This window comes from Sciurus carolinensis, chromosome 6, assembly GCF_902686445.1.
Source record: "Sciurus carolinensis chromosome 6, mSciCar1.2, whole genome shotgun sequence".
NCBI classification, from domain to species: domain Eukaryota; kingdom Metazoa; phylum Chordata; class Mammalia; order Rodentia; family Sciuridae; genus Sciurus; species Sciurus carolinensis.
In genome coordinates, this window is record NC_062218.1 from 99,869,305 (window position 1) to 99,882,307 (window position 13,003).

A 13,003-nucleotide genomic window follows, 5' to 3' on the forward strand; every position below is an offset into this window, starting at 1 on the left:
GGTAATTTTCTTGGGGCATATAGATATTTAATTGTTAAATCTTCTTGATGCTTGATAAATTGGCCTTTTCATCATTTTGAAATATCTTTATCCCTGCTGATCTATCTTATCCTAAGACTGACCATATTCTGATATTATTATTGCCACCTCAGCTTTCTTAGGATTAGTTTTTGAATGATTTATCTTTTTTCACCCTTTATACATCATGTACATTTTCTATAGTTAGGATAATAGTCGGTTATTGCCTTTAGATTCATTTTGAAAATATCAAATTTTTAATTTGAATGTGCAGATCACTTCCATTTAGTGTTATATTGATATGATTGGGATTATATCTGCCATCTTGCATTTTGTTTTCTCCTTATCCCATCTGTCGCTTAGTCCTTTTTTCATCTTTTCCTGTCTTCTTTCAAATTAGATGAGTACGATTTAGTATTTTATTCTGTCTCTGATAATAGTTGATTGAATGTCCTTTTTAATTTAGTGAGTGGTTGGTTGCTCTAGCATTTGGGGTTTATGATATGTATCTTTAACTTATCACCATCTACCTTCAAATATTTTATCACTTTGCATATAATGTAAGTACATACTTACATATAATGTAAGTATAATGATTTAATTACCTTTCCTTCCTCTTGTATTTTGTGCTATTGTCACACAATTTACTTCTTCAAATATTAGAAGCCTACAATATACTATTATGTTTGCTTTAAATTAAAATTATATTTTAAGAAAATTAAAAGTAAAGTCCTTTTTTTTGTTCTTGGAATTGAACCCAGTGTGCTTTACCACTGAGCCACATCCCTAACCCCCTTTAATTCCTTAATTTTGAGGCAGGGTCTTTCTAAGTTACTGAGACCAGTCTTGAACTTGAGATCCTCTTGTCTCAGCCTCCAGAGCTTCTGGAATTACAGGTATGCACCCCTCCATCCAGCAAGAGTGAAAATATCTTAACATTTAACCTACATTTTTACCATTTATTTCACTAATATCTTAATGTTGATCCAAGTTTGGATCTGGTGTCCTTTCTGTTCAGACTTAAGAATTTCCTTGAATATTTCTTATAGTGAAGGTTTTCTGTTTACAATGTTCTCAGATTTTGTTGGTCTGAAAAGAATCTTTATTTCACCCTAATTTTTTTAATTTAATTTTTCTTGACAAGTGAAAGTTTTATACATTTCATTTATGATTTAATTTATGAAATCCTACATGATTTTTATTTTTATTTATTATTATTATTATTATTATTATTATTATTATTATTATTTGCGGTGCTGGATCAAACCCAGGGCCTTGTACTTGCAAGGCAAACACTCTCCCGACTGAGCTATCTCCCCGACCCTCAACATGATTTTTGATGTGTGTATACATTATAGAATGGCTAAACCAAGCTATTTAACATATATATTACCTCACATACTTATTTTTTGTGGTGAAAACCCTTAAAATTATTTCGCCTTCATTTCTTAAAGGATAATTATTCTGAATATAGACTTCTAGGAAGACTTTTTTTATTGTAGCACTTTAAAGATGTTGTCCTTTCTCTTCTTCCTTATTTTCTTTCTGATTAGAACTCTATAGTCTTATCTTCTTTCTCCTGTATTTGATATTTCCCCACCCTTGGCTACTTCTAAATTTTTCTCTGTCAATGATTTTCAACAATTTAGTTGTGATGTACGTGGTGTGTTTTTCTTCATTGAGTAATTTTGCTTCTTTGGGTTTATAATTGTCTTCAAATTTATGCAGTTTCCAGCTATATTTATCCAAAATTTCAGATACACATACTCCTCCCCCTGCATGGCATACAACTCCAAATTCACTTGTGTTAAACTGCTTGATATTTCCCCACAGATCCCTGAGCCTCTGTCCGGCTACATCCCAAACATTTTTCTCTGTGTGTTTCAGTTTAGACAGTTTCCATTGCTATGTGGTCAAGTTCAGTGATCTCTTCAGTATCTAGTATGCTGCTAATCTTATCCCGTGGAGTTTTCACTTCACATATTTGCTTTTTTTTCACTTTTAGGTGTCCCCTTTAATTCTTTCATTTCTTTCCAGAGGCTTTCCTCATTATCTTCGTCCACATTTATAAATATTTCTTTTGAAGTCCTTGTCTGTGGGGCTTGAGGTGTAACTTAGTGGTAGAGCATATGTGGGCACTTGTGAGGCCCTGGGTTCAATCCCCGGCACCAAAAATAAAAATATAGTCCTTCTCTGCTTATTTTCTCACCTCTGCCCTTTCTAGGGATCATTTTCTTCCAGGCTTTGGCTCACAATTTTCTGATTGTATGATACTGTTTTTATTGGCTGACGGACATTGTTGATCTGCTTGGTACTGGGGACTGAACCCAGAGGCACTCTACCACCGAGCTTTATTTTTATTTTGAGACAGAGTCTTGCTTAGATGCTCAGGTTGTCCTCAAACTTGTGATTCTCCTGCCTCAGTCCTCTTGAGTAGCTGAGATTACAGTCATGCCCCACTGTGTCCTGCACAAAGTTTTTCTTTAAGCTTTGTTTAGCCACATCTATAGTAGCTTTTTCTGTAGGATACTTTAACCCTACTGCTAAATTTTGATCTTTTTTATTGCTCTAGGTGTTCAGTATGGTCTGTTTCTTCTGACTGAGTGGAATACAAATGGTCCCAGTACTATGTCATCTCCAAGATTTCTCCAACTTATAGCTCTCTGGCATTTATTTTCCCAGCTTTGAAGAAATGTCCCTGATTGCTTCAGTTTATTATTTAGCCAAAGATTCAAGGGGATCTCATCCCGATTTCTGGAATTCCTTGTGTAGCTTCATTTTCTCCGGTATTCTGTTCACAGATTCTGACTGCTTCAGTCTCTTCAAACTCTAATCTCTATTCCTCAACTGGACCTGGTTTTCTTTAAATCCCACTTTTCCGTCTCATTGTCTGAAAGTTGCTTCAAGGCAAAAAACTTGATATTCTAATTTGCAGATCTTCATTTTCTTTCCTTCTCTTGTGTGTCGCAGTCCTGTATTGCTTTTAAGCCAAGGTCTAGAAGTATTTTTCTACATATTTTAATCAGTTTCCTGGTTGTTTATAGTAGTATAGTTAGTTCTACAAGGTTGAGAAATAATTATATATCCTGAAAGTCATTGATATGGTTTAGATATCAGGTGTCCCCCAACGTGTGAAACAATGCAAGAAAGTTTAGAGGTAAGATGATTGGGTTATGAGAGCCTTAACCCAGTCAGTGCATTAATCCCCTGATAGGGATTAACTGGGTGGTAACCGTAGGCAGGTAGGTTGTGTTTAAGGATGTGGGTCATGGGGGTCATGCCTTTGGGGTATATTTTGTCTCTAGTCTGCCGTTTCTTTCTGCTTCCTGGTGTCATGTCCTGAGCTGCTTTCCTCCACCACACTCTTCTGCCATGAAATTCTACCACATCTTGGACCCAGACCAATGAACCAACCATCTGAGGACTGAGACCTCAGAAACCATGAGCACCAAATAAACCTTTCCTCCTCTAAAATTGTTCTTATCAGGCGTTTTGTTCACAGCAGCGAAAAAAAAAAAAAAAAAAACTGTATAAGTACATATCACAATCTGGGCTATAGCCAGTCTACATAGAGCCAATATATAATTGTCATTTAGATGGTGTACAGTATTTTTGCAATTACAAATAATATTGCAATTAATAACCCAATGTGTATGTGTTTTTGTCATTTTTGAGGCATATATTCATAATAAAATCCTAATAATGTGATTGCTTGGTCATAGGGTATAAGCATTTGTCATTTTGACAGATATACCTATTTCCTTCAGTATAGGCTGTACCATTTTGCATTCCTACAAACAAATGAGAATGCCTATTGTCTCATAGTCTGATCTATGTAGTATGTTGTCAAACTTTAAAAAATTTTTGCCAATTTGATTAGAAAAAAAGAAATCTCAAAATAATTTTAATTAGAATCTGTCATGAGATTAAATAGGTTTTTTATATGTTTAAAAACCCATATATAGGTACATATATATATGTATATGTGTATGTGTATATATATATATATATATATATAATTGTTCACATCGTGTTCATTTTTCTATTGGATTTTAAAAAATACCTTATTGGTACATTATGTGTAAAAATGGGATTCATCATGCCATATTTGTACATGTGCATAACATAATTTGATCAATTGTATTACCCAGTACCTTCCTTCTATTAGGTTTTTGGGTGTTCTGTCCAAAATTTATAAAATGTTGCTTATATATTAGGGATCTTATCTCTTTGTTCAAGGTATATAAGTTGCAAATATTTTCTCCTACTATGTCATTGCCTTTTGACTATGCTTATGCCATTTTTTGTAATGCAACCTTTTCCCCATTATTTTTATATGGTCAAATGAATTGATCTTTTCTAGTATTGCAGTTAGATTTTGAGTCCGAGTTCAAAAGCCTTTCCTCAAATCTAGGTTAAAGAAACATTCATCACTGTTTTCATCTAGTACTTGTATGGCTTCTTGGTTTTTACATTTAAATTCTCAATCTATTTAAAGTTTATTTCTGCATGAGCTGAGGCATTGATCTAAGTTTATTTTTTCCAAATGGCTATCCATTATCCCAACACTGTTTGTTAAAAACTTCATCTTTGTCCCAGTGATGTGAGATAGCATCTTTATCATGTACTAAACTTCTATAGGGCCAGAAAATGTTAATGATTAGAAAGTTACATTATTTCTAATTCAAAGTGATCAGTATATAATGAATTACTTAATTTAAAAAATAAATTACCATTCAAGCCTACTTATTTGGTGAAAAATGAATAATAATTTAGATAACAATGTAATAGCAACATGCTGGGACAAAATTGAAGCAAATTCTATCTCTTTGAGAAGAATTTAGGTCTCATGGAAGATTTTAATGTGGACAAATTTAATAATTATTTTGCAGTAGTTTCCTGACATATTTAAGTTTTGTGATGTAATAAACAGTAAGAGTGATATGATCAAGACTAGAAAATTGCACTTAATGGGAGAAAGTATAAACATCTTTTTTCTTAAGCTTTTCACCTCTAAAATCATTGTTGGCTCAAAATATTTTGATGCAATAATTTCTTATTGTTTTAAGAATAGATAGAGGGTTGGGGAGATAGCTCAGTTGGTAAAGTGCTTGCCTTGCAAGCACAGGGCCCTGGGTTCGATTCCCAGCACCGCAAAAAAAAAAAAAAAAAAAAAAAAAAAAAAAAAGAATAGATAGAATATAGATAGAATGGAGATCTTATAAAACTTTTGCTTCTTTTATTTTTTCAGTATTGGGGATTGAACCCAAGACCAAGCACATGCTAGGCACACTTGAGCCACACCTCTATCCCATAAAACTTATTCTTAAAATTCACAGATCATCTGTTCAAATCAAATAAAGTGTGCAAAAATATTCATGTAAACTTCAGATAAATATTTAAAGCTAAACCATTCAGATGCTTCACCAAATCCTGAATCTCCCACCTGTTCTAAATTGAAGTATATGTTTGTTTGCTAATAAGATTATCTTTATATTCCATTTTCCCTCAGATGATCCCTTCATTTATCCTTAGGATGCTCCTCAAATAGACAAACCAAATTGAAAGATTACCAGATGATACTTAGGATTTTAAAGAGAATTATATGTATATACTGACTGCAATCTTGGAATAGGATTTTCTGATATTACTAATCCTATGGGAATAATATTAGGCAATTAGGCAATTACTCAGTGTTAAAAATAGTATCAGGTAACATTTATTGAGAGTTTCCCCTGTGCCAAGCAGGGCCATCTTCATGGGCATGTGACTTGTGCAGTTACATAGGGCTCCATACTTAGATGGGGACCTATGCTTGGAAGTCACCTGCTCTTGGATTAATGCCCTGCTGTCACCATCTTGAAATTCTTAATAATTTTTAACAACAACAAAAAATTATTTTTATTCTTCACTAGTCTCACAAATCATATAGGCAGTCTGAGTGCCAAGCACTATATTTAGCAAGAAGGGATATAATTTAATGTACATTTATAAAAGAAGCCTCAGGTTTCTACATGTGTGAGATGGATCTCAGAGAAAGCAAAAGAGGAGGTCAGAATACCAAAGAGGAAGTCATCACAATGTTTAAGATGGCTTTGACTCAAGTGGTGGCAGTAGACAGGGAACATAATTGATGATTTCAAAATATATTTTGGAGGTAATAAGAATTGACATAGATTGGAAAGTGTACAAAAATATTCATGTAAACTTCAGATAAATATTTAAAGCTAAACCATTCAGATGCTTCACCAAATCCTGAATCTCCCACCTGGTTTGATCCCCAGTGTGCATGTGTGCACACACACACAAAGTGCCTAATGGGCTAGATAACAGGGATACAAGTTGTCACAAAATGGCATAGTCCCTGTGCTGGAGGATTTTTTTGTTTATTTTGTTTTGTTTGTTTGTTTGTTTCCTTGTGGAAGAGTTAGGCATTATTCTTAAACAAAAAATAATTATGTAATCTTAAATTATACTAAGTTCAATGGAAAAAAATAAGGTATGAGAGAGTGTAACAAAGGATCCTGGTTTTAACTGAGGCCTAACAGAAAACTTCTATTGGTAAATAACATTTAAACTGAGACCTGAAATTTTTGTAAAATTAGCAAAGCAAAGGAAGAAAAGAGAAAGAAGTTTTCCTGGGAGAGGAACAGTCCATTAGAAAGCTTCCTTGGTTCATGATCATACTGAAAGCAGTGAAATCAAATATGGTGAGAGAGGGAAAAGACATGAAAACTTGTATACTATGCAGAGGATTTGGTATTTTATTTCAAAAGCAGTACAACTTACTGAGGAGCAGCTGGAAGATTATATGATCCAATTAAGATCTTAGAAAGTTCACCCTAACTGTTGTGAAGAATAAATTCCAGAAGTTTCTACTAGTTTATGAAGAGGTCTTACAAAAATTATGGGACTTATTATTAATGAGAACACTGCTTAAATTTTTAAAGCTGTTTTCACAAGGTGCAGTGGTGCACACCTGTAATCCTAGCACCTTGGTAGGTTGAGGGAGGAGGATTGCAAGTTTGAAACCAGCCTCAGCAACTAAGTGAGCTCCTGTCTCAAAATAAAAAAGGACTGGGATGTGGTTTAGTGGTTAAGTGCCCCTGGCACTATTTATCTACAAATATCTATCTTTAAATAAATAAATAGCTATTTTTTAAATCCAGATTGTGAATTAATGAGGAATGGAAGAAAAAAGATTACTAAGTTAGTATAACTCACTGAATAACTCACTAGGTTAGTGCTTCTCAAACTTTAAGGTTTTCATATCATTTTGTCAAAAGGTAAATTCTACCTCAGTAGGTCTAGAACAGAACATTTCCTCATTTCTAGAAAGTTCTCAATAGCTATGCCATTGGTTCTCACACTGAGAGTAAAACATGAGTGGGCTATATTTAAATTTTTTATTGGTTCTTTTTAGTTATATATTACAGTAGAATCTATTTTGACATAATTATACAAACATGGAATGTATCTTGTTCTAATTTAGACTCCATGAAATTCTAATATATTCTGTCTTCTAATGCCTATCAGACTTCTTGGTAGTCTGGCCAATTGTCAACTTAAGCATTTGAAACTTGGGGTTTTAGCTGGGTGCAGTATCATAGGCCTATAATTCCAGCAACTCAGGAGGCTAAAGCAGGAGGATTGCAAGTTTGAGGACAGCCTCAGCAATTTATCAAGACCCTCGGCAATTTCGTGACACCCTGTCCAAAATAAAAATTAAAGTTAAAAAGGGACTGGGGTGGGGATGTAGCTCAATGGTAAAGCATGGTTGGGTTCAATCCTCAGTACCCCCCCCAAAAAAAGTGGAGGGGACTTAAGAGATAAATCCAAGTGCTGAGGTCATGGAGATACAGATCACATGGCTTCTTGTCTCATCAGAAAATATACAAACTTACTTCCTATCTACATATCTAACTTATCTGCCTACTTCTCTGTGTTCAAGATTCAGTCACCCTTCAGAAAGGACTATATGCAATCAGGTGATGCCCAAGACAAGTATATAGAAAAAGTATGAGACTCTAAAACTTTATATCCAGCATCTAGTGGGTCAATTTGCATCATGAATTGAGGTTAACTCTGTACCAGGCACTTTACCTGTCTTATTCATTAAATAAGACAGAAATCCAGGAACCCTTAGAGGTTTGTTTCTTGTTCAAGGCATACAATGCAACTCTGACTTATTTCATAGTTGACTCCCTTAACTCATTATCCTAAATATTGCTATTTTGTTTGGTGACTACAACCCTAAATGTAGAAAATACAAGGCTCTTTATTCTATGGCTAAAGACTTTATTTTTCACTAAATAGTTTATGGAACTTTGCTGCCATTATCTCGATCATTTTATAAAGGTCCTAGATGGTATACAGACCTGGGTTTTTCTTTTTCTTCCTGCTCTCTCTCTCCCTCTGTTAATATTTATTAGCAATACAACTTCTTTTTGTGGAATAGGAACACAGGATCTCAGGAAAAGAGTTGATCAAACAAAGGGAAATGTTTGAGAGATTGCCTTCTAACCAATTGAGATTATGCTCCTTGGCAAAGACAGGGTAGGAAAAATTCACGTTGCTCCCTGATGAAGAAATGAAAGCTGAATGAAAGCATCCAGTTTTAAAACAAATAAAATCTGAATTTATTTTAAAATTGTATAAGACAGTGAAACCAAACAGCATTTCTACTCCTATTGATTTGCTCTATGAGAAAGTTACAGAGAACTCTACAGTTCATTTAGAAAGAAAACTGATTTTATTTTTCCTTTTTGGTGTCAGGGCTCCAACCAAGGGCCTCGCACATGATAGGCAAGCACTCCACCCCTGAGCTATACCCTCAACCTGTAAAACTGAAATTATTAACATCCCCACGGAAATACTAAATTCCTTTTACAAGTAAGGGTCCAGCTATTTATCTGTCCTCTAACCAAGTTTGTTGGCGTTTTTTCCTCCACACAAAGTTCTGTCGATTGTGGTTTGGTTTGATCCCCTTTTGTGATCAAAGAAAGCAATAAACGTGTTTACTAGTCCTGATTTGGCTTGGAGACTTGCAGAACAGCCAGCTTCATCGTCGCGTGGTTGGCTTTCCAGGCGGAGGTAGGACTTCCCTCTGTACGATGATAGTACAAGGCGCTCTGGCCGGAAACTCTGGAAGGCAGCCAAAGGAAAGTGAAGTTCCTGGCGCTAGCGCGAGTCTTGCTCCGAGAGCCCCGCGCTAGCGCATTCTTCGTGCAGTTATTGGCTGGGACTCTGTGTGCCGCTGTCGGCCAATGAAGTCGCTGGAGATCTGGCCCCGGCCCGTCCCCTTTCTGCGCCCCGGGATGAGGCAGAGGCTGAACAGCCGGCGAGCAAATCAGCGGCACCCAGAAAGCCATGTCCGACTCCGCGCCCAGCGCCCAAGCGCTAACCCCCTGAAAGTTTCTCAGCGAAATCGCCAGGACGATCTGGACCCGGCTAAGAGGAACTGTTTTTGAGTGAGATGGTCCCAGAGGCCTGGAGGAGCGGACTGGTAAGCACCGGGAGAGTGGTAGGAGTTTTGCTTCTGCTTGGTGCCTTGAACAAGGCTTCCACCATCATTCACTATGAGATCCTGGAGGAAAGAGAAAAGGGTTTCACTGTGGGTAACGTGGTCGCAGACCTTGGTTTGGATCTGGGCAGTCTGTCGGCCCGCAGGCTCCGAGTGGTGTCCGGAGCAAGTCGTAGATTCTTTGAGGTGAACTGGGAGACCGGAGAGATGTTCGTGAATGACCGTCTGGATCGAGAGGAGCTATGTGGGACACTGCCGTCCTGCACTGTAACTCTGGAGTTGGTGGTGGAGAGCCCTCTGGAGCTGTTCAGCGCGGAAGTGGTGATTCAGGACATCAACGACAACAATCCCGCTTTCCCTACCCGGGAAATGAAATTGGAGATTAGCGAGGCTATGGCGCCAGGGACGCGCTTTCCGCTCGAGAGCGCGCACGATCCCGATGTAGGAAGCAACTCTTTACAAACCTATGAACTGAGCCATAACGAATACTTTGCGCTTCGCGTGCAGACGCGGGAGGACAGCACCAAGTACGCTGAACTGGTGCTGGAGCGCGCCCTGGACCGGGAACGAGAGCCAAGTCTCCAGTTGGTGCTGACGGCGTTGGATGGAGGAACCCCACCTCGATCCACTAGCCTTCCTATTCGCATCACCGTTCTGGATGCGAATGACAATGCGCCTGCCTTCAATCAGTCCTTGTACAGGGCGCGCGTCCTGGAGGATGCACCCCCCGGCACGCGCATTGCTCAAGTTCATGCAATGGATCTGGATGAAGGCCTCAACGGTGAAATCCTTTACTCCTTCGGCAGCCACAATCGTGCTGGCGTGAGGGAACTATTTGCCTTAGACCTTGTAACCGGGGTACTGACAATCAAAGGTCGACTGGACTTCGAAGACACAAAACTACACGAGATTTACATCCAGGCCAAAGACAAGGGCGCCAATCCCGAAGGGGCACATTGCAAAGTATTGGTAGAGGTTGTGGACGTGAACGACAATGCTCCAGAGATCACAGTCACCTCCGTGTACAGCCCAGTCCCTGAGGATGCCCCCGTGGGGACTGTCATCGCTTTGCTCAGTGTAACTGATCTGGACGCTGGTGAGAACGGGTTGGTGACTTGTGAGGTTCCACCAGGTCTCCCCTTCAGCCTTACTTCTTCCCTCAAGAATTATTTCACTTTGAAAACCAGTGCAGTCCTGGATCGGGAGACCGCGCCTGAATACAACCTCAGTATCACCGCTCGGGATGCGGGATCACCTTCTCTCTCAGCCCTTTCGACAGTGCGGGTTCAAGTATCCGACATCAACGACAACCCTCCACAATCTTCCCAATCTTCCTACGACGTTTATGTTGAAGAAAATAATCTTCCCGGGGTTCCAATACTAAACCTAAGCGTTTGGGACCCCGACGCCCCACAGAATGCTCGCCTTTCCTTCTTTCTCTTGGAGCATGGAGCTGAAACCGGGCTAGTGGGTCATTATTTCACAATAAATCGTGACAGTGGCGTCTTGTCATCCTTAGTGCCCCTGGACTACGAAGACAGGCGGGAATTCGAATTAACAGCTCATGTCAGTGATGGGGGCACCCCGGTCCTCACCACCAACATCAGTGTGAACGTCTTTGTTACTGACCGCAATGACAACGCCCCCCAGGTCCTATACCCCCGACCTGGCCAGAGTTCAGTGGAGATGTTGTCTCGAGGTACAGCTGCAGGCCACGTGGTCTCACGGGTGGTAGGCTGGGACGCGGACGCAGGACACAACGCCTGGCTCTCCTACAGCCTCTTGGGAGCTCCCAACCAGAGCCTTTTTGCCGTGGGACTTCACACAGGTCAAGTCAGCACTGCTCGTCCAGTCCAGGACACAGATTCGCCCAGGCAGACTCTCACGGTCTTGATCACAGACAATGGAGAGCCATCGCTATCCACCACCGCTACTCTTACTGTGTCAGTAACCGAGGAATCTCCGGAAGCCCGGGCCGAGTTCCCCTCCGGCTCTGCTCCCCGGGAGCAGAATAAAAACCTCACCTTTTATCTACTTCTTTCTCTAATCCTGGTCTCTGTGGGGTTCGTAGTCACAGTTTTGGGAGTTATCATATTCAAAGTTTACAAGTGGAAGCAGTCTAGGGACCTATACCGATCCCCTGTGAGCTCCCTGTACCGAACACCTGGGCCCTCCTTGCACGCAGACGCCGTGCGGGGAGGTCTGATGCCGCCGCACCTTTACCATCAGGTGTACCTCACCACTGACTCACGCCGCAGCGACCCGCTGCTGAAGAAACCTGGTGCTGCCAGCCCACTGGCCAGCCGCCAGAACACTCTGCGAAGTTGCGATCCAGTGTTCTATAGGCAGGTATTGGGTGCAGAGAGCGCCCCTCCTGGACAGGTAAGGGTTAGCAGGTCATGCCTGAAACGTTTTAATGTTTTTGTTGTTGTTGTTGTTTTGTTTGTTCAGGAAGGTATGAATTGGGGGTGTTTTAAATGATGAAGATGTTTTTCTCATTATGTGTCCACACTTTCATCTGGTCCTTCCTAGATCAAACTTAGTGCCTCTGGGAGGAGGGCAGCCTCTAGAATGTGGTTTGTAGTTCCATTTCAGGGTGAAGTTATTTGCCTCTTCTGTAGACCCAATTTTCACCCTCAGCGCTCATTTACCATCACCACCAAGCAATCTCGCTAGGTGTACCTGAGCTATAATCCAAGATGTCAGCACTCAGAATTTAGCTTGGCATTATTTGCTCTGGGAACCAACTGCTGGATACCTCTAACCTGTGGCAATTGATAGGAATATAATATATCTCCTTCATCCACTTTTCTAATGATGGCTATGTCTGCATTAAAACTAATGTTTCTTTGTTAACTTTCATTTGCCAACACAGATCCTCTAGCTCATTCTCAGGAAATTATCTATGAATTAAATTCTAGATAATTCTAGGCATCCTTTAAATTCATTTTAAGCATGCTACTGGAAATAATGGGTGTGTTATTTGCTAACTAATTTTATGTTATAACAGTAATGCATGAGCATTGTAGGAAATTTAGAAAATACAAAAAAAGAGAAAAATGTAAAACTAACTATAATCCCCAAACCCAAAGATAATCACTGTTAATTATAAAAGTAATGATTTATTTTGGAAATAAATCCAGGCAATCCAAAAATATATAAAGTACAAATGCACCTCTATTATTATTCCCAATGCTTTCAGCATTATTTTTCTTAGGTATACATATAATGTGAAAGGTAGATGAACTCCTTTCCTTAGAAAGATAAAGCATTCAGTCATTTATTCTAGCATATGATGACTACAGGGACTTTGCCTTGGAGAGAAACCTGCACAAACTTTCAGTTGTGGGAGAACCTGTGTTATTTTGTCATTAAGTGCATTTATTTGTTACTAAGTATATAATTGCTATCAAAGCTTGAATTTGGCAGTTAGACAAAGCTTTCCCATTTACCACAGGAGTC

General features: G+C 39.1%; 1 protein-coding gene across 22 annotated transcripts in view; it reads left to right on the top strand.

The window, feature by feature from the left end:
- The window catches only part of LOC124986722 (protocadherin gamma-C4), a 171,932-nt gene that overhangs the window by 127,962 nt on the left and 30,967 nt on the right, over window positions 1-13,003 (top strand). The window contains exon 1 of one of the 22 annotated variants that reach the window (XM_047555346.1): window positions 9,325-11,923. The exons of 20 other annotated variants lie outside the window; for them this stretch is intronic. In XM_047555346.1, the coding sequence (XP_047411302.1) occupies window positions 9,494-11,923 (2,430 nt within the window). In that variant the 5' untranslated portion in view covers window positions 9,325-9,493. Of the gene's footprint in view, window positions 1-9,324; window positions 11,924-13,003 lie in introns of those variants that run through there. One more of the 22 variants, XM_047555375.1, reaches the window with a different exon arrangement.